This window comes from Furipterus horrens, unplaced genomic scaffold (genome assembly GCF_987537825.1).
Source record: "Furipterus horrens unplaced genomic scaffold, mFurHor1.1.pri manual_scaffold_4, whole genome shotgun sequence".
In the NCBI taxonomy this organism is placed as follows: domain Eukaryota; kingdom Metazoa; phylum Chordata; class Mammalia; order Chiroptera; family Furipteridae; genus Furipterus; species Furipterus horrens.
This window is the reverse complement of record NW_028327174.1, coordinates 160,806,402-160,833,916: the sequence shown is the minus strand read 5'-3', so window position 1 is coordinate 160,833,916 and position 27,515 is coordinate 160,806,402. Positions and strand designations below refer to the sequence as shown.

Below are 27,515 nucleotides of genomic sequence, written 5' to 3'. Positions count from 1 at the left end.
TCCCTGTATCCTGATAGTTGAATAGTAACTAAGAAGAGACCCAGGCCTCCCCAGGGTGCTGCACAAGTCAGCAAAGGTCCCACAGAGTCCAGATCAGCTTTCCCATCATGCCTGATCCCAATGACTTGAAGGAGGCCAGGTCAATTTAGGATGTACCCCAGTATGCTTATCCAACCAGAGAAGATGGTTATTGGTGAGGGGAGAAAAAGACCAAACTGAGCTTCCAGCGTTGTCCAACAGAAATTCTCATTCAGAAAAAAAATGTAAAACTAGCCTAGTTCTTGGATGATATTCATAATATTGAGCAGCTGCTACAAGCAACAAACACTTAACTGGTCAGGAAGACCCATGGAAGCCAGAGGCTCCCTTTAACATCTGGACTGAGGGAAGGTAGAAAGGGGCAGAGCATGGGGGCAGCAGGGTGTGTGGTAGCCATTACTGAACACCCAGTTATATAGGATGAATTTTTTTTTTTTAAAGCAGAGTATCCCTTTCATTATAATTTCTTTTTACATAACTTTTTTCAACCTAGATTCAAGTAACTACCTGTCTCTCCCATCAAAGGAGAAGGGTCCTACACATTACAATAGGCAAAAGGCTTTTAGGAAATAAAATATTATAAGTTGATCCATTATAATTTTTAAATTTTCTTGAGTACATTGGAAAGTGGGAAAAAGACAGGAGAGAAAAATGGTATTTCAAACAACCAGACTGTAATAACCTCAGGTTTAATACACTCTTTATATTTTTTTCTCCAAATAGGTACAAAGGAGGTTCAAGTGCTCTATGTGGATGCTTTTCCATACCTTAATATATGCATTTTTACTCCCAGTAATCCTGGCCAGTGTTTACCTCAACTCTCTGAAGTATATTAAGTCTCAATTATGCAAAATAACCCTGGGCAATCAAACAAGGGGGAAGCACAGAAATAATGCTTGTATCTCAACTATTTTCAGAATCTAGAATTTCCAATTCAAGATGGAGAGTATGCAATGGGAAAAAAAATTGATTAAGGGTAGGAAGTGCAGAATTTTAAGATTATATACAGGATGAATTAGCAGCATTACTCTGCAACCTCGAATCCTTGGAAGCAGAGATATTAAAAAATACAATAACATTTTAAATATGGAATATTCATAAATCCTAATAAATAAATGCATATTTTCCCCTGTGATTTCAATAATAACTAAGATAAAAAGCAGTGGAAAGACTCCATCTGGGAGAGAACCAAAGGTGAATTGAAGTAATTAATGCATCAACCAACTAAAAATATTTGTTAAAGGTCATGGGGAACCAAAGAAGGAAGGGGAGGTCAGTGAAACAGGACAAAGGTGATGATGAACAGAATATGAAGGGAGAAAGGAGAAACAGTTGGAAGTCACCTCCAGGCTCAACTGAGTAAATGCAGGTTGCTTTCAGAGTTAGGGAGGCAGCAGAGAATGTCTATTCATTGACTGGCCCAGGAGGGCAGCTAATGACTGTCTCCCTCCTCACACTCCTATCCTCCTTGGGGGTCATGCAACCTAAGAAACAAAGGATTTGGACAGTCAGAGGCATAAAATGCCGACATGATCAGTGGACAAAGACAACAATGTCTGGGCCTCATAGTTCCTTATCTTTCGTGGCTCACCCTCCCCCTAATTCAGAATGTGACAGCATCTGGACACAGAGTCTTGAAAGAGGTAATTAGGTTAAAATGATGTCATTAAAACAGGCCCTAATTCAATCTGGCTGGTGTCCTTTTAAGAAGAGGAGATTAAAACACAGACAAGTACAGAGGAAAGACCATGTTAAAGACACTGGGAGAAAGACAGTCACCTATAAGTCAAGAAGAGAGTCTCAGAAGAAACCAACCCAGCTAATACCTTGAGCTCACACTTCTAGCCTCCAAAAGTCTGAGAAAATGCATTTCTGTGGGTTAAGCTGCTCAGCCTACGGTACTTGGTTCCAGCAGCCCCAGCAAACGCACACACTACCCATCTCCCACCGTCACCAACATGGTACTTGGTTCCAGCAGCCCCAGCAAACTCACACACTACCCATCTCCCACCCTCACCAACACAGGCGAGATGTCATTGCAACCTCTGGGTGAGAGGAATGAGAAAACTGAAACTTACCTCCCTTTCTTGTCCCAGAAACTCTGTTTACAAAGTCTCAGGACAACTCGCTGGAACACACACACACTCATGCTAACTGTGTCACCTCGCCTGCTGCCCTTCAGTGGCACTCGCCATTTCAGTAGGTGCTCACAGCAAGGCACTACTGCAAGATGGTTAATATCATTCCCATTTTCAAAACAGAGAAACAATGGCTACAAGAATAAGTAAATTTGCACAGTGAGTCAGTGACAGATTTGGGGTTTGAAGGCAGGCCCTGGCCTGATAGCAGTGACTCAATGTTCGGTGCCACTTGTCCTAGAGACCCCAGGACACAGGGCAAATCCAGACAAAGCCAGCGGCAAGCTGGCTGCGCACAGCAGTCTTCCTTCTCGGTTTCTTTCTCCTCTGTGTCCTGTCTGGACTCCCTGCTTCCATTCTTACTCTCCTAGATGCCTGTCCACATTTCAGAGTGATTCTTCTAAAACTTATCTAATCACTCCTGTACTCCAATCTTTCAATTGTTTCCCATCCTACTCCAGGTAAGATCCAAACACGATCCACAAGGCCCTCCAGGACCCAGCATCCCTGAACCATCTCTTACCTCCCTTTCCCTTGTTCACAGCTTTCTTAGCCCCGCTGTCCTTTCTACTCTTTCTAAACCCACCAAGCATACTCCTTGACCTGCTGTTCCTTCTGGTCTCTACTTAATGTCACCTCTACACAAAGGCCATCCTTAAACACCCTATTGAAAAGAACACTCCTCCTTCCTTCACCTCATTGCCCCTTACCCACCTTATTTTTCTTCATAGCATTTACCAGGACCTGACAGTCACACTCTGTCTGCTTTCTGTCTGTCTCTCCCACTGGGATGTGAACTCCATGAGATAGTCCTTGCTGTTGTCACTACACTATTCCTGAGGCCTGCGTGTGTCTGGCTCATAATAGGTGCTCACTAAACCACAGGTGGATAGCTGGATTTATGGATGGACATCAGAAATTATAACAATGGAAAATGCATACAGAAGAGACATAAGTAATTTAAAAAATAAAATAAAAACTGCTCTGGGCAATTGGTAGAGGTAGCAGGTCAAAGAGAAGATCAGTTAGCGTGAGAGTCAGGGGAAGAATGACCAGGGCAAGGTCACATGTTTGCTATGTAGGTCGCTTGGTGATTTTAAAGTGAGTGATTTCACAGCATGGGGAGAAGCTGCTCAAGATGGACAGCATGACCTTGAGAAGAAAGGACATGAAGATGCATGGAGGGGCCTGGTTTTCACGCCATCTGCAGGGGGAAGTGACCGGACATCCACTCCTGTGAACTACTTACAGCTCTCCAAGCACAGGCAGACCATTTAGACCAAAGAATGTAACTAAAACATAATGCCCTAGGTTTTTATGCCAATTTTAAATTTAAAAACTGAATACTTACAGTTCTGGGTTCAAACGTGTAAAGAGCTCTGAACACTTTAACTTGCCCTAAAAGAGAGGGAAAAATCAACATATGATCAATTCCTTCATTTCTAAATTTTTTCTAAATAGTATTAGCCATTATATTCTTCAGAATTCCCTATTTAAAAGCCCAAATGAGAAATTTATTTTTGAATTAAGTTTTTTTTTCCACATTGGAGATATTTTTAAAAACTTGTTAAATAAAAACATGAATAAACACATACCTCTGGCGTGACTCTGCTTTCTCCTCTCAAACAAGAGGAACTCCATAATTATTTATACTTAACCTCTATCATACATAAAGCCCTTCCAACCCTAAAATCTAAGTTTAGAACTGGAAATGTGAGCATTTAACATAAAGAGATACTTAACATGATAATCGGCAATTGTTTAATATTCTTAAGTCAAAGGTTTAGAATATTATTTTCTCCCTAAAAAAGAAAATACCATTGAGAAAATAGTACCTCTTGGAGAAATCTGTGATTCCATTAACTCCCAAAACATAGTACAAAAACTAAGCAAAGAGAAGGTGATGCTCACGAGAGCTTTCCTCCCTTTGGCCCACCAATCTCTCTCTTTATAAGCCCCTTTGCTGCATTCCCGTAACATCAGGCCTTGGAATAACTGATTTGCTGGCCTGTCTCATGTGAAGGCAGGAACACTGACTTTTTCAATTTCTTGGCACCTACCTGGCATATATATAGATGAACTTAATAAATGCTTGCTAAGTGAATATGCAAGTAAAAGAACAAATCCACAGAATGTAGGAAAAGCCTAAAGACAGCAAAAGAGAAAAGGTCTTTCTATGAAATGAATAGATTGAAAAGGGATATCAAAATAGGAGAACTACCTATTTAAAAAGTGTTAACAGCTCAGTTTCAGCACTGGAAGCATCTTTAAAGATGACGTCTCTTACAAAAGCATCATGCGCAATGGCAGCCTCCAAGGTGGGGTGCAGGAAAATGACTTCAGAAATTATGTATACACTTTTACCTTATTCTTTTTTATTCCTACTTTAACATGTTTTATAGTATAACAGCATAATAGAATACATGTGCAAGTTATAAATATTTATAAAATATTCATTGGGGTTGAGTACTCAAAACCTTTTGCTGATAGAATGTAAGCATTATGAGGACAGGTATTTTTGTTTGATGGATGAGATATCAAAGTACCTAGCATAGTACCTGGAACATAGGAACACTCAATATTTATTTGTTGAATGAATGAAGAAAGCATGAATAAAGGACTGGAAACATGTGCTCAAAAAAAATCTGAAAACTGTAGTTTAGAACAGCCTCTAACTATGCAATGATGGAAAAGTTCTACCTCTGTGCTGGTCACATACAGCTACTGAGCACTTGAAATGTGACTAAAGTGACTGAGGAACTGATTTTTAAACATTATTTATTTATAATTAAATTAAATTGCCACACACGCACAGCTGGAGGCTAGTATACTGAACGACACAGGTTTAGAATATCAGGAAATGAGAAATAGTGAAATGTCTCTTAAGAAGGGATATGTAGCCCTGGCTGGTGTGCCTCAGTGGATTGAGCACTGGCCTGTAAACCAAAGGGTCACCATTTGATTCCCAGTCAGAGCACATGCCTGGGTTGTGGGCCAGGTCCCCAGATGGGGGCACGCCAGAGGCAACCAACACATTGGTGTTTCTTCCCCTCCCTTCCCCTCTCTATAAAAATACATAATTTTTAAAAAGAAGGGATTACATAAACCGACCCCAAATTCATCCGCAGAAGAATCATTAGAAAAGGCTGCAGACAGCGTACCAAGGATCCAGTGAAAAAAAATTATGCCACGTACCATCCCATTTATGCTGACAACACACATACCCCTTGACTGACAGCATCAATTATGGGGAACCTTCACTTCCTACTTTACATGTATTGTTTATGTTCAATACACTTAGCATGTATTACTTTTTAATCAATGAAAGCAGTAAAGATACTTTCACGGGGGGGGGGGGGTCATTCTTTCTTCTAAGCACCCTAATACAGAAGAGCAGCTCAGATCCTGTTACTTAGTGTGTCTGCAAGAAAATATTTTTGCGACTGAATTCTAGTGCCACTTTTTCCTGCTCTACTAGGTTGGTGGGTGGTAACAGGCAAAAGAGAAGGTGAAAACGTTCTTTTTGTTTTTTTGGAGTCTGCTTTCTACCCACACCCACAGGCATGAGAAAGGAAACACCAAAGGGAAGAAGTTGCTAAGAGAAATATTTTCTGCTGACCTGATGGTCTCTCTGAGAGGGGAGACTGGTTATCTTGATTACTTCAAACTTTCCAAAGAGAAGTCACACAAGAAAGCAGTCTACTCGTGACCAAAATCAATAATGACAGGACTTTCTTGTTCCTTTGAGGGAATGGGGAGGATGGGATGTGCTATGGACAATTTTGAAAACATGATCCAATGTCAACTTAATGAGCTTAGATAAAATTCACTATAAACAACCTGTAAAAAATACTTGGGAGTGTGGCTAACCCACTGATTTTTGTAACTGAATCTTTTCTTTTTCTTTTGTGGTTGTCTTATTTAAAATGTTCCCAACTAACGGAAGCAGAAGATATATTTGCATTTTGACTTACATTGAACATCAGGCAACTATTCAAGCCAGCAATTTTCAACCTTTTTCATCTCATGGCACCCATAAACTAATTACTTAAATTCTGTGGCACCAAAAAATATATTTTTTGTCAGTCTGACCAAAAAAAAAAAAAAAAGTTATAATTTTGATTCATTCACACCAGACTGCTATTGTTGTGTTGGCTGTTGTCATTTTTTTTATTTGACAATCTAAGGGAATAGAGGTCAGTGCCCCTGACTAAACAGTCAGGTATTGCATGTTTTAAAAATTCTTGTGGCATATCAGATAAAAATCGCTGCTTTAGGCTGTTATGCTGTACAAAACACCACCACATACACAATCCTATTTATCAATTAATGTTAGGATGCTAGCCTCTTGTGGATCCCTTTTAATCTATAAATTATAAAGTTCTGGGCCTTAATTTATTCCATTCTCAAACCTGAGTCAAGCAGAAATAAAAGAATGCAGAAGAAAAGATCAAAGGATATGAAAAACTGCATTAAAAAAAAGAAAAACATGTCTTTCATGATTACAGTTTACCAACCTTGGATAGTTTCGCAAGAGAATAATAATTAATAATACTTAATACAGTGATCATTTTTATATCATATTTAATTCAGCTGTGAGCGATGTTCTATACAGGTTTAAACATAGTACTAAAGAGAAGCAATCAGGGTATTACATGTTTCTATAGTATTGTCCTTGCAGGTATCTAAAAAATAATAATAAACATTTTAATCATCAAGAGCATATACTGATCAATTCCAAATTTATTTAAAGAAGGCAGATTCACAAATGTAAAATAGTTGTGTTCTTATACACACAGGGAGGCTACCTTAGATGCCTTTTCGGGCACCCTCCACCTTGATCATTTTCTCATGAAAGTCTGGTTACATGTAACAAAGAGAAAAAGTAGAGCTGGGAAGACTGCGTGAATTACCTGAAATCACGTTGGAATTCACCGTGAATTAAGACTGGAAAGAGGCCCAATTCTTTGTCTGATGCTTTGTGTGGGTTTCATATGAGCTAGCGTGTGAAGGCTATTAAGGATTTCGGTAGGGCTGGCTTCTGGATGTTCATGAGATAAGGAAGCACCTGCAGCTGCTGGCCCCTGCAGGTTTTTCACTTTGCTGGCATCTCACCTTGCCAGGCGCACCCTTTCCGTTTCTCTGGAACTGCACCCTGTCCCTACAGAGAAGGGCTGAGTCCACCAGTCATCAGTCAAACACTATTTTCCTTCAGAGAGAGGCCCCAGACTTCAATAAACTAATCCTCCTTGTCCTTCATGGTTGAAGCAGGCAGAGGGATGGGGATCTGGACAGGGCCTTGTACAGGGAACGGGTAGAGAATTTTCTGTTTCTGAGGTTTGCAGAGCATGTATTGCTGCACCTCTATGGCCCTGAAATAGCACTTAGGACATGGGGCTTATAAACCCAAACATAAAATTTCTAATCTACTTTATTCTCTGTTGGTGCAGGAGTGGAGGAGCTTCTAGAGTAAGCCAGTAAGTCAGAATTAAGAATTAAAAAGGGACTGCTCACTGTAACATACAGCCATGTAGTACACAGCAAGCGAGAGGACTTTTCAAATATCAGACCTTAGTTATCTAGAACAGATCAGCTATTTCATTTACGTCCTGCTAAAAATTTGAGAAGCATGAGCCATCTGGGACTTCATTTAGAATGGCTATGATAGCTCCCACATACCCACTATGATAGTTAAAACTAAAAATATTGACAATGTTAAGTGTGAAAAATACAGAACTGGAATCTCACACTACTGGCTGGTGTGTAAACTAGTACAACCCCTATAGAAAATTATTTAGCAGTAGAATTAATTCACTTTTTATAAGTCTTAACATGCCTTTGAGATCTTAAATTTACTTTTGGAAAAAAAAAACATAACTAGAAAACCTTCGTTGCACCTTTTGTAGGACGAAAATATTGCACGCAAAGATGACCCCTCCAGGATACTGTCACTGTGCTCGGAATACAATGAGTACGAACATTTTTAAACTGCAGATCATAACCTCCATATTATTTACATATACATAGTATTTTGTGAAGTGAATCTGGTAGTTTTAAAAAATATGAAGTAGAACTGAAAAGATCAGAGCACACTGTACACAATAGAATAATGGTTTTGTGAAATTTTTATTTCATTGGGACTGGATGGATGGATGTTTATTTTAGACATCTGCCAAATACACATTTTGTTTGGCATCATGTCAAATGACTGAATATTAAAATCCATATTTGCCAAAGCCAAATGTTGCCTTTACAGATGAGCTATTGAGAAACAAGAAGGAATCTGAAGTTTTATTCAGAAAAATAATTATGATTACAATCTTAGTATTAAAAATTCTGGTAGACTCATTTTAAGTTTGATATGAAAGGACAGAAACCATAATTCCTTGGCATTATCAACTGCTGGCCTGAGGAGACCTGTGTAAAACTAAATAAATGTTCTCTCTAAAATGAGGTCTATGGAAAAGCAAAATAGTTTGGTTGTAGCTCTGCCAGCTTTTAGTTGTTGCCTGCAGTGATGTTGCCCCCAAGTTAGTAAGCTTTCTTTCCTCCCTAATAGAAAATGACTGAGGTCAAGTCTTACCTCCTCTTTACCTCCTGGGCTGGAAGATTTGCTTAACACTAAGTAATGTAATTTCACTGAAGGCAATCCCACAAAGGACACTCTGGCTTCCCTAAAATTATTAGCAATCATACTCTTGCAACATTAATTCTCAATCTCTACCTATAATCTTTCCTATTTATATAATAATTTTTGGACATACAAAATTCACACCCTCCACAGTCATCATTACTTATAGCAATATTTTACTTTCCAATAATAAATACACACTTCAATTTTCAATTGACTGAATGTTTACATATAAAGCACAAAATGGGACATTCAGAAAAAGTCACATTTAGAGAAGATAACTATACAAATGGCATGCCACTACACTGGTTAGACACGAGGGTTACCAGTACATTCTACAATCCTTGTTCTAGTACAAGTCTAGGTGTGCCTAAAAGGACATGCAAGTGGGCATTCCACCATTTGGAGCTGAATGGAAGATTTAGAAAGCAATTGGAGGCTAAGGTAAACTTCTGTATGTACCAGGTCATTAAGAAAAGTATCGTACCGAAGATCAAGGTCAAAAGAAGTTTGAAAGCCACTGTTGTAGACTATCTGATCAAATTAGGAATTTGCTGCAAAACACTCTAAAGAATAAGTAATATTTTCTCTACTTTGTGAATTTTAAAATTCAGCTAGCATATAAATAATAATATTCTCCCACCTCCCCCCAAAACAGATCATTTATAACCAACCTTAAGAGTTTGAAAAAGAAAGAAAAGGAAGAAAGTTGTATGCACAAGCGAGAATTATGGACAAATAAGAATTTACCATATACATATAGTTCTCATATTTGTCTAAAGAATGCAGCATTAACTTCTTAATTCACATCCTGTGTGTATAAAAAAATGCATCACCTCTTCTGAATATTCACAGAATAAGTAAAAGTTAACCTTATTTCTACTAGACATATTTAAATTATTTCATTAAACATGCATAATGAAACAGGATGTTTTCTGCTCAAAACCTAAAGAGAAAGAATCTCTGTGATAGTATCCCAGAGTCAAGGCCATCATTTGATTGCTGGGGTGAAAGGAAACAGCTGTGCTCTGTTGGGCAACACAAGGCCCCCTTGGGCTTTGTGGACTGCAAACACCCATAAATGAGGTGGTTAGCTCAGCACAGGTTTTTTGGTCATGATCTCTATTCATGTTGTTCCACAAAAGCCCACTGCTCTTGAAAATAAAACACAAAAGCTACGATCCTTGCAAAGAAAAATTATCATGTGAGCGCAGCAATGTCCGGGAGTTTCCAATGTAAAGAATAAGTTTCTTCCTTCGTACTTATACTCTTGGATTAAGTCAAATAACAATGAATTCTATTTGCATACCTACCTTTAAAGGATATAACTAATTTTAAAAAAGGTTATGAACATAATATTTTCATTCTGCCTTACTCCAATACCACCTCCTCCCTGCAACTTCTCTTTATCCAATCCAAAAAAAAAAAAGCTAAAGAATTTGAAACGTGTCTTGATTTCAGCTGCAGGAATGGCAAACTCATTAATAACAGTAGCCAGTGTGTTTTCTGACAAGAGGGTTCTGTTTATTAACAGTGTGCCTTTCTTATCCATTTTTTCCTTTGCTTACACTTTTCAATGCCTTCCAGCAAACTTGGCTACTTTTACATCTTGAGGGGTCATAACTGCTGTTATTTTTATTTCTTCTCCACAGTATAACATAAAAGTCCCAAAGAGCAGGGTTCAAATTTTCAAATGACATGTTCACTGCCAACTGTGTCTTGACTGGATAAAAATTAGTGATGGCGCAAGGGCCCTAAAGACCCTTCATCCCAAGATAAACTGCTTCCAAGGTCAGTGTGAGGAAACTGTGGGGATAAATAGAAGAAATTTTTTTATTTCAGTTCTTGGAATTCAGCTGAAAAATGCTACACTGGTCATGTCACGTTCTGCAAAAGGCTCAGATGAGTTCAAGGTCCAGCCCATGATAGCAATATCTGTTTTTGTACAAATGGTTTGCATTTGTAAATGGTTGGAGTGGGAGGAAATAATAATAGTATTTCGAGGCACATGAAAATGATCTGAAATTCAAATAGCAGCATCTATAAAGTTTTATTGGAACACGGTCAATATCTGCATACTGTCTGTGGCTGTTCTTGTACTACAATGGCAGAGGTGAATATTATTAGCAACAAAGCCTATATGTAACCTACAAAGCCTAAGATATTTACAATTTGGCCCTTTTATGGAAAAGCTCTGCAATTTCTGTCCTGTGGTCCCTTCTTCTGTAAGTAACAAGTCAGACCATAGCATCACCATGGCTTAGTGTGAAGGGCTGCAGGTCTAAACCTGCCTCTAATGACCTCACAAGCAATTTGGGTCCTGGCCTTATCTATATAAAATGATTGGTTGGGAAATAAGCCTATACATCTGAGACTGAGACCGAAAATTTCCTAACACTAAAATCTCTACTCTAAAACAAAATTACCTATCTACGCTCACGTTTATGGGACTCACATGCCAGGCACCATGCAAAGTGCTGACAGCCACTCTTTTACTCTTCAAAACAATCCTGTGATGTAAATATTTTATTAGCCCTATTTTACATCTGAGGAAACTGAGGTTAGAGAGGTAAGTACCTAGTCCAGGTCTACATAGTGAGGAGGGAGAAGAGATAGGGTGTAAGCCCAGGCCCGGGCTCCAGTTCCCATGCTCTGAACACCCTGGATGCAGCACAGGAAGATCTGAGCTTCTAATGCTAGCATGCTGGGATTAAATGAGACTGAACACGTTAATACACATAAGTATCCAGTGCAGTTACTGAGGTGGTATATGTTGCTGTGTTAGCTGTTATTAAATACTACATTTTTTTAAACCTTATTTTGGGGTTTATTCCTTGTGTCTTTATCCATACTGTCAAGACAGCCTTATCAAAATCCTATTCTTGTATATTAGATAATTTATTATATATAACACGCCAGCAAAGAAATCTTAATGCTTCTGTTATACAAACAAAGCATAACATCTAGTAACATAGCCCTCAGTGGCTATTAAAGAATTAAATGTGAGTTTTAAGTTGTCATTTTTGAAACCTATAGCCAGTTAATGATTTTAGTCAGCTCAAGCTGCCTTAACTAAACACCACAGACCGAGTGGCTTAAACAGCATTCACTTCCCATATTTCTAGAGGCTGGGAAGTCCAAGACCAGGTACTAACCAACTTAGTTTCTGGCAATAAGTCTCTTCCTGGCTTGAAGATGGCTGCCTTCTCCCTGTGTGCTCTCATGGCCTTCTGTGCACACACACAGAGAGATCTTGCTTCCTCTTCTTATAAAACCACCAATCCTATCACGCAGGCCCCAACCTCATGACCCAACCTAAACCTAATTACTTCCCCAAGGTCCCACCTCCAAATACCAACACATTGTGGGTTAGGACTTCAACATATGAATAAAACATTCAGTCTCTTAATAGCTAGAAACACAGACTTCCAGAAATGCATGAATATGTGAATGTATAGATATGCTGGAGTATAGGTTACCATAATCATAGGAAGAAATTACATTTCTGGAGATATGCTTATGTTTTACTGCTACGTAGAAAAGGTTGATGGTAATATTATACATACAATCCACTATGTAAAACCAAAATACATAGGGAAGAAAAACTGGAATAAAACAAAAGTCAAAATATTAATAGTTACCTCAGGGCAGTAGAACTACAAGTCATATTTATTTTCTTTTTTCTTTTCTAAGTTGTCTACAAAGAATAAGAATTCCATATATAACCAGGAAAACATATTCTCTTTTAATACTCTATTGAAGAATAACTTCAGTACTTTATCAGCAGAGTATTTAATACCAGTCTTTTTTGTCCTCTTTGTATCTCTGATCTCACGACTCCCCCCACTGCCAAAAAACTAATGGATAGATAGGCAAGTGCAATGTCAAGTAGGCTCACAAAAGTAAGACTAGGGGGACATGTATGTACACACACAGTGGGGAGACTATTTGACCAGCGTAGACCGGACAGGAGGTGGCATTTACTTGATTCTGGAAAGATAACAGGAGTTATCTTTTCCAGAGGGGCAGGGTAGGGCAGACCATTAACACAGAGCAGTATATAGACAGAGAAGCTGGAGGCCAGGAAGGGTTGTCTATGAATGTCAAGTACATCAGTGTGCCTGGAACCTGGCAAGAGAAATGGTGAGAGATTAGGTTGAGGACACAGCACGGATAGGCTAGAGGTTTCTCAATATTTCTGAGACTCACATTGAGAAATACATTGCACATCAGGAACCAGGAAACACACATTTACACACTCTCATAAAACCGAACAAACCTTCACCAAAAATATGCATCCTTACTTTGAGTGATTCTCTCTGATAGTATTACCACTAACCAACTGAAAAAAACATAAGGCCAGGGCATTTAATACATGAATGTGCGTAACTAGTGTTTAGAAACCAAATGGAAAATTTTCAGACTTAGATATCTGGTACTTTTGCAATAATAAAATGCTCTCATAATGTATTTTAAAACCCCTTGGAAATTATTTTTACTTCAAGAGAATTTTTAAATTTGAGCAAGTAATAAATGGACAAGCTTAAACTTCAGACTTCACTGAATACCGAATTTCTGGGAAAATTACAAATGTACTTTGGAAATAAAAATTTGCAACGAGAAAAAAATGGCCTTGGTCTTAGCCCTCTATAAAAATACATGCTAGCACTCTGGCTGGGTCACTCAATTGGTTGCAACATCATCCTATACACCAAAAGTAGTTGGGGGTTCAATCCTCAGTCAGGGCATATACCTAGGCTGCAGGTTAAATCCCCAGTTGGGGTGCCTACAGGAGGCAACAGATTGATGTTTCCCTATCACATTGATGTCTCTCTCTCTCTCTCTCTCTCTCTCTCTCTCTCTCTCTCTCTCAACTCAATAAACATCCTCAGGTGAGGATAAAGAAAAATAAAGAAAAAAAAAATGCTAGCAAGATAACATAACAGTAAAAAATGTCTCCTTTATTTAAAGGAACCCCTTTAAAATCTGATATAAAGACAAAGATATGCACTCTTTCTAAGAAAAAGAGGAGAAAATCTCTAGAGACACTGACTTAACTGAGCTTAAGCTAAATCAAGGTGCTTACTCGAAGCTTACCTGATGGGCACAGGGGGACTACTCTATAGCAGAGGGCATTTTACTATTTCCACCTAATACTAGAATTTTCATATAATAATACAGACTTTGGATGTGTGAAAAATATTATCAAACATAACAGGAAACGGTAATTAGGGAGCGAAGAATAAGCAATAACTGAAACTGAGCCCCTCTTGGTTTGGAAAAGGAGTTCACTTTGCTTCTGTGGCACATTCAAGAGACTCCACAGAAGTCCGTATCCAAAATTAGAATAGAACAAAAAATAGGAAAGTGAATGCAGGAAGGCCATGTATAAGGAAACCAACAAGATGGCTAAGACATTCATTTCTTCTAAGATAATCTATTCAACAGTCTCTAATCTAGAAATTGGTCCCCTAATTGCATCCTCTCTCAAGTCTCATAGCCATGTTCCTTCAAAAGGTTTACAGATGTTCTTATGTGTCACAGCCCTACCATGAACATGGTGAGGCTTGCCTGGTGGCCCTGGAAATGTTGGACATGACACCTCCAGCCATTAAAGAGCCAGACCTGGCATCTTGCTGAAGACTCAGCCCAGGAGGCACAGGCAGGGGGATGCCCAGGTGATGAGTTCCTTCCCCCAGTGTGCCTGGTTCTGAGAGCTGAGATTGTTTATGGAAAGGGTGGCGAGACAGAAGTCTGGATATTCTGGGAGGACCCAAGGAGTTTTGGGGGTCCAGAATAAGTCACCCCCAAAATGTGCCTCTGTGGTATGCAGTTAGCTAAAGGTGACTTTATGCTGCAGGCTCAGAAGAAACTTCGGACCCCCACCCTTAACTGCCTAGAAGAATTCAAACTAGAGGCCTTTCCCATAAGAGTTTATCAGCAATATCCTTTTCAACCCACCTATACGACAGGGCAAACTCATGTTCTATACATCTGTTCTTACCATCCTACAATGACCCTCTGAAGCCCCCAAGATGTACTACCTCATCTCCAACTCAGAATAGCCTATATACCTCAATCCCTCTTTCTATATAAACCTCTCCTGCATGGGGGATCTCTGACTCTCTCGTGTATGAGGGGTTCCCATACATACATTTGTATTAAATTTGGTTATTTTTTCTTGCTAATCTGTCTTATGTCTATTTGACTATTAGACCAGCCAGAAGAACCTTGAGGGTTGAGGAAAGTTTGTTCCTCCCCCACAGAGTCCAAGTGACTTCTAGAAAAAGTCAAAGAAATGTTCAGGTATTTTCCAAACCAGATCAGATTTTGGGAGAGGGAAGAGAGGCCCACGAGAATTAAGTCCCTAAAGAGTAATAGAGAAGTCCCTAGGATTTTCCTAGAGAATGACAAAGGTCAAACCAAAGCTGTGGTTTTTCTAGGGCTGCAATTAAAATAGGGTAACAGGACCATTCTTTTGAAAATTGCCCCTCCACTCAAGGCCAAGGCATAGCTGAAGGTCACATACCTAGATTCAGTGACTATTTTTAGGTACTCCCAAACCAAGGCACCTTTCATACCCATTCCTGAAGCTCAAGTTGCTCATGAATTTTAACTCCTTTTCATTAATGGGCACATAGAAGATTATTTATCTTTATGAAATGGGGTCATGAGTGGGGAGAAGACAGGGAGTTGAGACATTGGAATTTGCCCTTAAACTTCTAAGAATACCGCAGTCCCCTCCCAAACCCCAGAGCCTGCAGAACTATTTGCTGTTTATGATGTGGATGGGTTGACTGAGAAAATAACATCTTTGCCCACAGTGACAGAAGAGGGGAAACTCACCACTCTCTCAGGCAGTGGCCTTCTGCCAACACGCAGTGGTGTCTAAATTGCTGGCTTTCATAATTACTGGGAATTTGCCCTCCTTCAGTACCTACTGTCCAGCAGCATAAGTAACCTGTCTTCTCTTGTCATCTATCCTAACAAATTACAGTTCTTTACAGACTTAAATGTATTTAGTGAAGAATTAATGCTCAAGAATACTTTAATAGTTTTTAACTACAAGCAATATTTTTGGCTTACGCTCTAAAGTTTTAGCAATAAAACTTATATCCATCAGTACAATTCTATGTACTAATCCCTATAACTATATAAATGTTATTTTCTTTTAAAAAATTTTAAAAAGAGGATTTTGGTTTCTTCTGTGAGAACTACGTTAACAGACAAAGCGATGAGTGGGCTGAGGACAATTTTCTTAGAGGAAGAATTGTTGTTTCTCTTCCAGAAAGAAGCATTGAAAACCTTCCTATCTGGAATAAAATATGGAAATTTCTAAAGCTTAAAACTGTTACCTCCAAAAAAGAGAGGAAAAAATGTCAGAGAAAGGGGGATTCTGAACAATATTTTGCATGGAGTTCATTTCTAAACACTAGCGAAAGATAGGTTCTTAGATCTCAAATCTGTGGAGCTAATGTTATACATTTTCCAAACATAGAAGTCCTCAATGTCTCAGGCCATTCATGAATGACCTGACAGTCCAGACACATTCCTGCAGGGCCGCCCCAATGTTTTCTTCCTCCAGGCAGCTACAAAAACAGAAATACAAAACAAAAACCTCCACTGCCCTATCCAGCCAGAGCCCAGTGAAATCAGATCAGACCTGATTATGAATATATTATGGGCTCTTCCCAACTTTCTCCCTCTCACCCTGGTTATCATGGAAATCTGGACTTATAAAAAGCACTTAAGGTATTTAATTCCTCCATATGTTTGCATTCACATGACACGGAGCATCGGGAGTCACAGGAAGATGGGTTATCAAAAATATTACAGCGTTCTGCAAGAAGCACAGGATAAAGTTATGTAGAAAATTGGGGAGTTATTTGAAAAACTAGTCTAAGGCAATGAAAATTTAGAATCAAATTTAGAATCAAGTAAAGAAACAGGCCCAGAGTGGTCTAGGTACTGACTTATCAAGGTGACTTAGCAAGTTAATTTAAAAATTGAGGCCAGAATTTCATCCCAAAGCTAATGTTCATTTCCCATTACTATATTCTGCCTCCTTTTCCAAATTGAAGCTTAGTCCCTAGAATATCCACTCTATTAGCCTACCTTTATGTTTAAAGTCTTACTAAAGAGTACAGTAGTCCGTCTTATCCATGGAGGATATGTTCCAAGACCCCCAGTGGGTACCTGAAATCACAGAATACCAATCCTATATATACTACTTATTTCCTACAAATACATAGCTTTTCATTTAAAGGAAGCACTGGTCTTTGGCATATCCAAATTGCCAGCATCATTGCTCTTGTGCTTTGGGGCCATCATTAAGTAAAATAAGGGTTACTTGAACACAGCACTGTGCCACTGAGACATCAATCTGGTAACTGAGAAGGCCACTACTTGACAGACAAGTATTATATCGTGGGTACACCGGAAAAAGGGGTGATTCTCATTGGACAGGAAAGCAGGCGATTTCATCACACTACTCAGAACAATTCACAATTAATAACATGGATTATTTCTGGAATTTTCCATTTAACGTGTTCAGACTGCAGGTAACTGAAATCATGGAAAGTGAAACTGTGGATAAGGGGGACTATTGTAGTTCAATTGAAAAGGGAATTCCTTTCAGGAATCTTGTTTTTAGCTTACCTTATTATTTAATGTAAGCACCTGTGGGAAGGGTATTATGGTAAATCAATAATTGGTTTAACTCGGAAGGTGGATTTCTTCATCAGATGTGAAGCTGTGAGTTAGCTCATTCTAGGAGTCCTATGGAATTGAGATTAAGAGGAAAGCAAGTTCCAGAAGATGCCAGCAAAGACAACCAGGCCAGTCCTGACTGAGATACTGTTGTAAGGCCCCCTGGGCATGTGACCCTGGTCCCTGAGGTACCACAATCAGACTTCAAACAACTGGCTATGATATGCAGGTCTGCCTAAGGTTATGTCCTAAGAGGAAATCCACCCAACAGTAGCCACAGGCCCAGGCCAATCTTAGGGTCACAGTACATTCAAAAGGCACAGGTGTGTGAGCCAGAGTTCTAAATGATAAAATGATACAGGGAATGCATCCAAGCAGGAAAAAAGCAGGCCAATGACAAGGATTCAGGGCAGACCAAGCAGCCGCTATCCCAGTGCCAGTCAACAAGACAGTGCCACAACAAATACCAAGACATCAGAGAGATCCAGTACCAACCAAGAATCTGGAAGTAGGCAGGAGCCCGTTAGGGAGAACGGAGCTGCTATCAAGCCAGTGTCAAGTCCGAGGGACCTTTCAGAGCCCCCAATATTTAGGTATACAATTAGACCCTGAGAGCAGGAAGGCGCTAGGCAAAGATTAGAAGCAGCCCTGTGCATGGGACAGGCACCCTGAAAGAGGATGTGGCCAGTCACCATAAGTGGTGACTCCTACTTCACATTTCAACTTCACAAAGGCCTGGGTTCTTGTTGGCAGCTGCTTGGGTGACTTAGATTTAGAACCCAAGTGCAAAGGCATGGAAGAGAATGATTTATTCCACAACAGAAAAATAAGGCAGAAAACAATCTCAAATTTGGCACACCATTCAGAAAACAAACTTTGGGGGAAACAGGTTCTGCTGTAACATTTCACAGGCAGTTTCCTTGCCTGAAAAACTAGTGAGAATACCTTCAGTTTAGGTTCTCCCAGGGCTACTGTTGACGAACTTGCACTGACTCATGAAAACAGCAGGCCCCCAAAGCAGAAAACCCTGTAAATCCAGGTAGGCAACATTTTTGAGAGTCATTTGGAATCTGGTTTTCAAGCAAGTAAGTTTGAGACTCTGTGGAGACTTCCAAATCTGGAGTCTGAGGTACCTGTTAACTCTGCCAACAGGCTAGAGGGGCCTCTCTCAGACTCGCTGTCCTCATGCATGCTCAGAGAGAATGAAATTGGAGGTGTCCTTCCCCAAGTATGCATTGGGTCAGGAAGTTCATAGAAGACACAGTCACCCGAGAACACTCTCCAGCCAGCTGAAGTCATTTCTTTGTCTCATGCAAGTAAGGTGATTCAAGCCTTTTCTCCCACATGAGGGCGGGAATCCTGAAATAGAACCCATGAGTTTCTCAGAACCAAGTGAAATCCCTGGAGTGTCAGGCTGCCAGAATGACTGACTCCCTAGAGTTGCCTACAGATCCTGCTAAAGGGCCTAAGGCAGCCCCTGTAGCAATATAAACTGAGTTGGTCCCTAGAGCCTTCCTTAATTTGAATTCAAATTGCCTTCAGGTTCCCTGAAAATCAGGAGCACTAAAACTAGGAAAGAACCACACTGAATATATTCTTTGGTCCCAGGGATATAAAACTGAAGTAACTTATCAAATTCTACGGGATACTAATGAGCTTTAAATTCCAATGCTAATCAAAATTCACAAATACAGAACTCTCCCCCAACTCTTACCCCAAGAATAAGTTGAGGAATTTGCCTTGTGACTTTCTAAAAATTCTACAGTTGCCCAAACATCATGTGGGGAATGATTAGCAAGAATGAACAAAAATGAGGTGGTTACAGTAGTCGCAAGGGTGACTTGTTTAAGTGATTTAAATCTATGACCCTCTTTAACCCAGGGCTGCAAACTTAACACACACAGCTATTGTTAACACTCTGACAACCAGAAAAGCAAATACGTAGAGGGCTGATACGCAGACATTTAAATTCTCAATTCCTGTGTGGAACAAGTTCTTGTTTTCCACTGACTGCTACACCAGACAAATGGCTTTCTCTTTAATTCGGAAAAAAATGTCTCCAGTCCACAGTTCCACATGTGCACAGTAAGTCTCCATGGCTTCTCTGAGAAATGCTCAGCCCCTGTGCCATCAGGTGAACATGGATAGGATATATCAAGTTATTTCACTTCTGCCTGAGTCAAACAACTTTCCCCCTTTTTTGCCTACCAAACTCTTACTCAGCATTCAAGACTTTGCTTAAAGTTCCCCTCTTCTGTGACATGGTCTCAGCTTCCTCAAGCTCCTTGCCTTGTACTTCCCAGCTCTCTGATCACATCTTGATAATTTCCTATGACATGCTTGCAATTTTTCTGTTTAAGGCAAGCTCACACATTTGTGGTAGGAAAGTCAGTTGGTACAACTTCTTTGGAGAACATTTTGGAAATGTCTATAAAAATGACAAGGCACGTGCCTTCAAACAATACAACAATCCCCACTGTCAGGACGTCCTCCTGTGGATTTATTTATTCACCAGGTAAGCAACAAAGCTGTTATAACACTTATAACAAGAGTGGAAACAATCTTAATGCACACTAATGTGGGTCTGGTTAAATAAATACAATAGAGTACCATGCAGTTGTTCAAAAGAACCAGGAAACTCTTTATACTGATACCTGAAAATTTTCCCCTAAACTCCCTTGATTTGCTTGATAGAGAATCTTTACCCTCCAGTTTTATTGAGATGTGACTGACAAATTTATAGAGAATCCTGACCTAACAGTTCACATCAGCCCACTGAAAGAGCCTCTCCTTCTCCCCTTCTCTCTCCCCCTCTCTCCCCACTCCACTCACTCCCCCCCTTTCTCCTTCTCTCTCCCCCTTTGTCCCCCTCTCTCTCTCCCTCTCCCCTACCCCCCCACCCACTCTCTCTCTCTTCCACTCCTGTCCCTCCCTCTCCCTCTCTCTCTCTGATGTATTATTCTCCCCTGGGCATTAAGCAAGGGAGGACAACTTTGGCAATGGTTTTCATTGGACATGGGGTATGAGGTAAAGGGGATCAAAATATGCCACCCCAAAATCTGCCACTTTGGCATAAAGATTATTTTGAACTGAAAGCAACTGAGAAAAAGCAGACACAGGAAGAAGTCTTTGTCCTCCCTCTATCTGCCTAAGAGCAGAGCATAAATTCCCCCTGTGAAGGTTCCCCTCCCAACATGTCCCCCATACAAGAAAGAGGAAAACAACCCTTATCACTGGAGCTAGAAACGGCACCTAGATGAGGCTGAACAAACAAACCTTACTAAAATAACCCTTATCTTCCATTAGTTTCCTCATATATTTACCTTCCCACAATTTACTCCCCTTGAACCCCAACCTGCCTGTTCTTTGTCTAGTCACTTCTCCACTTTATCACCCTTTGTTGAAATGATGTATTGTATAAACTTCCAAGTCTAACCACTTCTTTGAGTTTTCCCTTCTTTTCTGTATATCCCCTGTACATATAAAATTAAAAACATCAATTAAATTTGTATGCCTTTTTCTCCTGTTAATCTGTTCTTTTGTCAATTTAATTTACAGAAACCAGACACAGAACCTTAGAGGGTAAAGGAGAAGATTTTTTCTCCCTTGCAGAAACATGTGAGAAAAGCTAGTCACTAGTCACACTGAAGTCAAGCCGCGGGAATGTTAAAACAAAAGGGAGGGGATGCCACTATGTTCTGAAGTGGTGCTGATGAACAGTACCTCCAGCCTTTGCTACTTTATAGTGAAGCTACACGATATACCCAACCAATATCCCTCATCTTCTTCCAGACAAAGACTTGATTATGTATTAACTTTTTATGTGTCTGCCATGCATAAAAAGTTTAGTTGTTATACAGTTACAAAGAAATAAAAGATTATTCTACTCTCAAAAAGTACCTAATAGTCTAATAAAGACCTATTGAAAGAGGGGAGTTAAACAAAGTAAATGCAAAAAATACCACTGTGTAATTAATAAAGGCAGCTGCCCAACAAAAGCCTATCCAACCTAACAGAACCATCACAGGTTTCTCTGCACAAAATGTGTTCCATTCCTAGGTCAGACAAACCACTTCCAAGCTTTGAGACCTCAGGTAGTTTTCTTAACCTAAGTCCTCCTTCATCCATAAAATGGGGATATTAGATCTACCTTTTAGAGGAGTTGAAATAATCAAATGAGATAGAACGTTCAGAGTTCTTGGCACAGGTCCTGACACTTAGGGCCAAAGAAATGTTAACTACCATCATCATCATCATCATCATCATCATCCAGTAATTTTCAAGATGTTTCTCAAACTTTATAAATGGAACACCTCTGACTAATTCATTTAGTGAGAGGGAAAACATTATACAAAAGTTCAGATCACTTTAGATGAAGACCTTTTTCCTCTCAAAGGTGTTATATAAGTAGCATATGTGTGACATCTTTGAAGTTTGTTTTTACTGAGTAAACAAAAGAACCCAAAACATTGACATTTGCTTCTTCAAAGTCCTGTGAATTTATTTTCACAAGACATGTGAAATATTTATGCTCTTTTACTTCCACCATCAAAATCAATAAGCCATCTAAAAGAACTGGTCAAGGTCAGACACCAGGCTTCCAACTACAGTGGAGAGTCATCACACCAGCTTCACGTGCAATGATTGTAGTCCACATTTTATTCAACATATCCTGTGGCCCATTTTACACAAGTCTCAGAATAAAGTCTCTTTAAAAAATAAAAAAAAAGTCTTTGTGAGAACATAAGGTGTTTTCTATACTCTGACAAGCCAGACAGCTTCACCCTCATTTATTGCCAAGGCTTCAGAGGGTGGCTGAAAGCTACAGAAGTGCCATCTGTGTATAAAGTGGAGAGGCTGGGCTGCTTCAGTAGAAGGTAAGGAGGGTTAGGGTTAGAGTCACAAAACCTGATACAAAATAAAGTATGGGCTGAACCACAAATCTGTGACACATTTAGCAGATGGAGTACCACAGTGACACATCTAATCATCAGAAGAGAGTTTTGATAACCCTATAGGGGAAACAAAACAGTAAACAAGGAAAGGTTACAATGTGACAGAACTGATGTTTCAAGCAGAGCATAGGCGATACTATAGAGACTGGAGGAAACATACAAGTATGCCAACCAACAGCAAAGCATTTAAAATGGAAACTGAGACACTGTCCTAGGGGTAATTGTTTACATTTTCTTTTTCAAATGAAATGGATTTGAAAAAGAAAAAAACCTGAGAAAAAAGTGGTTATCACCAGATGGTAAGTAGGGATGTTTTTTGTAGTTATTATTTACAGGCTTATTATTTTCCTATATTGTATTTTCTATATTTTCTATCATAAAAATATTATTTTCATTTTTAACGACAAGATTTTTGAAACAAAACAGACAGGATCAGCCATCCAATTACAGATATGGGACAATCTAAAATTAATATGTAGATACATAAATCTCCCCCATTATACTCAAGACCCTCATGAATGAAAACTTATTTTCTTGTTTTTTGGAACCCCAGTGTTTAGCATGGGACATAAAATATAAGCTGTATGTATTAAGAAGTGTTTTTAGCAAATGAATTTTGATTGTTCCCAAAAGCCCAAACAAGGTGACCCCTGGTATAACCTCAGGAAGGAAACTAAGGAATTGCAAAAAGAAATTAAGCAGCAGGGCTTTCCCATAAGCAGCTGACCGGTCCCCTCACAGGACACTGCCAATCACCTCAATAGACACTGGTTAGGCCAAAATGTTCATTCATTTTTTTTCCCATAAGATGGCTTTAGTAGCACTTTGTTGTCTTTAATTTCATTCCAAACAATTTTGTTAGATTGTATTGTGATAGCTGTCACATCAGCATGCGTTTAAAAAAACATCAAAATTGGCAAATTTTTGTGTAGCCATTTTAGTATTGAAAATGAAAGAAAATAACATTTTCAGTGAATTACGCTTTATTATTTCAGAAAGGTAAAAATGCAATTGAAATGCAAAAAAGGTTTGTGCAGTGTATGGAGAAGGTATAATGGCTGATCCAATATGTCGAAAATCATTTGCAAAGTTTCATGTCGGAGATTTCTCACTGGACCATGCTCCACAGTCAGGCAGACCAGTTGAAGTTAATAGCAATCAAATCGAGACATTAATTGAGAACAATCAAAATTATACCATGCAGGAGATAGCTGACATACTCAAAATATCCAAATCAAGCACTGAAAATCATTTGTACCAGCTTGGTTATGTTAATCGCTTCAGTGTTTGAGTTCCACATAAGTTAAGCAGAAAAAAACCTTCTTGACCTTTATTTCTGCATGCGATCCTCTACTTAAATGTAACCAAAACGTTCCATTTTAAAAACAAAGTGTGATGGGCAATGAAAAGTAGATACTTTACAATAATATGAAATGGAAGAAATAGTGGGCAAGCAAAATGAACCACCATCCACTACACGAAAGGCCAGTCTTCATCTAAAGATGGTGATGTGTATGTGGTGGGATTGGAAGAAAGTTCTTTATTATGACCTCCTTCTGGAAAACCAAACAATTAATTCCAACAAGTACTGCTCCCAATTAGACCAACTGAAAATAACACTCAACAAAAAGCATCCGAAATTAGTCAAGAGAAAACGCGTATCTTCCATCAGGATAACACAAGACCACATGTTTCTTTGATGACCAGGCCAAAAAATGTTACAGCTTGGCCAGGAAGTTCTGATTCATCCGCCATATTCATTAGACATTGCACCTTCAGTCTTTACAAAATTCTTTTAATGGAAAAAACTTCAATTCCCAGGAACACTGCAAAAGGCACCTGGAACATTTCTTTGCTCAAAAAGATAAAAAGTTTTGGGAAGATGGAATTACAAAGCTGCCTGAAAGATGACAGCAGGTAGTGGTACAAAACAGTGAATATGTTATTCAATAACGTTATTGGTAAAAATGAAAAATGTGTCTTTTATTTTTATTTGAAAACAGAAAGAACTTTTGGCCAGCTCAACACATTAACCCACATTATAGCTTAATGTTCCTCGCTGCTAAAATCTTCCAATAACTCCTCTCTTGCCTAGATGCCCTCCTGTAGCACTGCCTATGAATTGAGCCATGCTGTTCCTGCTTTTCAGGAAGCTATAGGGAACACCCTGTGTGTCTTGTAGAGATGTCCAGTACACCCCAACACTCTCAGAGAACCATGGGAGAAATTTATCTCAGATTTCAGTGCCATTAAAATAACTCCTCTCAAAGCAAGTAATATGTTTTAATTTTATGAATACTAGGAATCTTATAATTGATCTCTCATCTCACTGCTTGGAGCTGACAGCCAAATCTACAGCCCTCCTTTAGAAACTTTGCAAGGTCTGAAAGCTGACTTTTCCACTGGTTTCATCTTATTACTCTTCCCTCCCTGCTTTCTTTGTCATTTTTCACTCTCATTGGGGATCAGTAAGAGTATAAACAAATCAAGAAACCAAAAATTAAATACATTTCCCCATCCCAAAGTCCAAGCTTGCTTCAGACATTTTCACCCCTGTAGCTTGCCTGCAGGACAAAAGAGTAAGGCGCAGCCCCTCTCCTTGCTGCTACCAACCAAGGGGTTCACTTTCATGTACATTTGCAACAAGAGAGTCTGATGAAGAGGACCAGAGGCATTTTCCTTTCCACTTTCTGCCCACAAACTCTAAAACACACATGACCACTCTATGAATGGTGCACTTGTAACGCAGAATAGCATTATAGTTAAGAGCCCAGACACTGAAGCCAGACTACGTGGGTTCTAATCCTGCTTGCTCCTCCTCATCCAGCTACTGACCTTGAGCAAGTTACTTAATCTTTCTGTGCCTTGCCTTCATTCCCCAACCTGTGCAATGGAAACAATAATGATACTGAGCTCATAGGGCTGTTGTAAGAAGTAAACGAGTTAATACATTTAAGGTGATTAGATCAGTGCCTGGCACACAGTAAATGTGGGCCAGTACTATAATAGGACAGTTCTGTTTTCAATTAAGCCAGGCCACACAAAGTTTCAAGTCTGACTGAAAATAACATTTCTTACCATAGGCTAGAAACTAACAAACTAATTTCTATGGTGACCTTACTTGAGTTTGAATGTCATTTATAAATGAGTGTGGAGTCCAAGCTCTCTCTTTTAACCATTTGCATTCCAGTTTGCTAAAGAGAAAGTGGTGTTAGACAATAAAAATGGTTCCTGGGAGTTTATCCCTAACTGTTAACACTATGATTCCTTAACCACACCTATCTGTGCTTTAGTACTCATGCACACTCATGCACACACGGGCACATCGCTGTCGATGTCCCCCCAGCTACAACAAAGACATTATTTAATGTCTAGAGAGAGTAAAACCTCATGAAAAGCTTCTCAGGACCGTCTTTAACATAAACTACAGAACTTTGTTTAGCTATCAAAGAACAACTCTGCTTTGTTGGATGCTTGAGGTCCTGATTTACATCTGAGTTTAGAAAGCTGCCACATCCTACATATTCACTTAAAATGCAAATTAAGATTCCACATCGAAAGAAGCAGGGAGCCCAATTCTAACCAAGCCCCATCTTTGCTCAGAGCAGAGCCAAAGTCCCTCCAAACAGCCCACAAAAATTTAAGTCATCAATGAATCGCTATTCCATATATATGAGTATGTACATAATTTTCAAATAAAATGACTTGAAACAAACCATGTATGAGGGCAGAAAGAAAAGTGATTAATCATGCAAGCAGTAGTGCTTCCTAATAAGGTTTAAAAAATAATGAAAAGAAATTAATCGCTGAAACTCTATGCCTCGCAACACAGGTTACTTTGAAATGTAATGTAAATGGATAAATTTCAGCCTGTGCTATAATAAACTTACATAAGATTCAGAGAAAAAACCTGATAGTGTGTCAGAGCTATTTATTTTCCATTTTCTACATTTCCCATAATAACCTACCAAATGAATCTAGAAGTTTGTTGTAGAATATTGAGCTGAAATACATCAATCCCTTTTAAGTTCTCTTTTCTCCCTATCGCAGAAAATATTCTAAGAATAGAGTCAAAAATGAACCAGGACCATCGGCCAGCCAAGAAAACGACTTTGAGGAACTTACTAATCTCGCCCTCTTCAGTTTGGCAGGCCGAATTCGCTGGGAGAGCGGAGGCACAAGACTTGTGTTGCATGATAAAGTAACACTTTCGAATAGTAATAGCTGAGATTACTCTGCAGCTTAGATTGTTCTAGCCATGAACACGAGTACAGGGTTTTCTGTTTTTCCAAAGATCCCGAAGTCAATTTCAAACGCTGTTCCACTCAAAAACCCGAAAGGAGACTCGCTCACCCACCCCACCCTGCAAGCAGCGCACTTCCCGTTTGCTCTGGCGGGTCAAGAACTCTAACTTGACAATGACACACACTGAAGAAAAACTAAAAGGGAAGTGGCTACAAGGCCATTTCAAGACATTTATCTAATTTCTTTTTTAAAGGGGGATCAATGGCTCTGTCTACCAGAAAAGCTTCAATGGGACGTAGCCATCACATCCGCTCACAAGTTGGAGAATGTCAATGCTGTAAACCCAAGGGCGACTCCTCTTTAAAATAAAACTTTTTTAAAATCCTCGAAATCCTCTTTCTATCCAAACGGATCCCTCCCCTGTAGCAAGCAACAAAGCTAACAACTCCCATCCTGGTGCGTCGGATCTCTAGAGCGAGGCTCGGGGCCGGTACGTGCCAGGTCTGCCCTGCCAAGTGGCAGAGGAAGCGCAGGGCACCCAGGCGGTCCGGGGACCCGACAAGCACCTCCCTTACCTGGTTTGACCGGTTTGGGTGGCGGCTTCGACATCTCGCTTCCTGGTGCAGCTGATACTAAAGATCACGCACGAAAAGCCAACCGAACGCCCCACTACCCGGTACTCTCGGCGCCCCAAAGTTTCTTTTTGTCCGGTGTGCAGTGGTGCGCCTTGAAGGACCTGCGCCCACCCTTGGCTCGGACCTGCGGACGCAGGCAGAGCGGCTCCGCACAGTCCCCGCC

General features: G+C 39.6%; 1 protein-coding gene across 2 annotated transcripts in view; it reads right to left on the bottom strand.

The window, feature by feature from the left end:
- OSTF1 (osteoclast stimulating factor 1) overlaps positions 1-27,512 on the bottom strand; it is a 50,595-nt gene extending 23,083 nt beyond the window's left edge. The window contains exons 1-2 of one of the 2 annotated variants that reach the window (XM_090274183.1): positions 27,293-27,512; positions 3,529-3,575 (exon numbers count right to left, since the gene is read on the bottom strand). In XM_090274183.1, coding sequence (XP_090130309.1) covers positions 3,529-3,575; positions 27,293-27,326 — 81 coding nt within the window. In that variant the 5' untranslated portion in view covers positions 27,327-27,512. Of the gene's footprint in view, positions 1-3,528; positions 3,576-26,597; positions 26,683-27,292 lie in introns of those variants that run through there. The other variant, XM_090274182.1, reaches the window with a different exon arrangement.
- Positions 27,513-27,515: the final 3 nt, after the last annotated feature.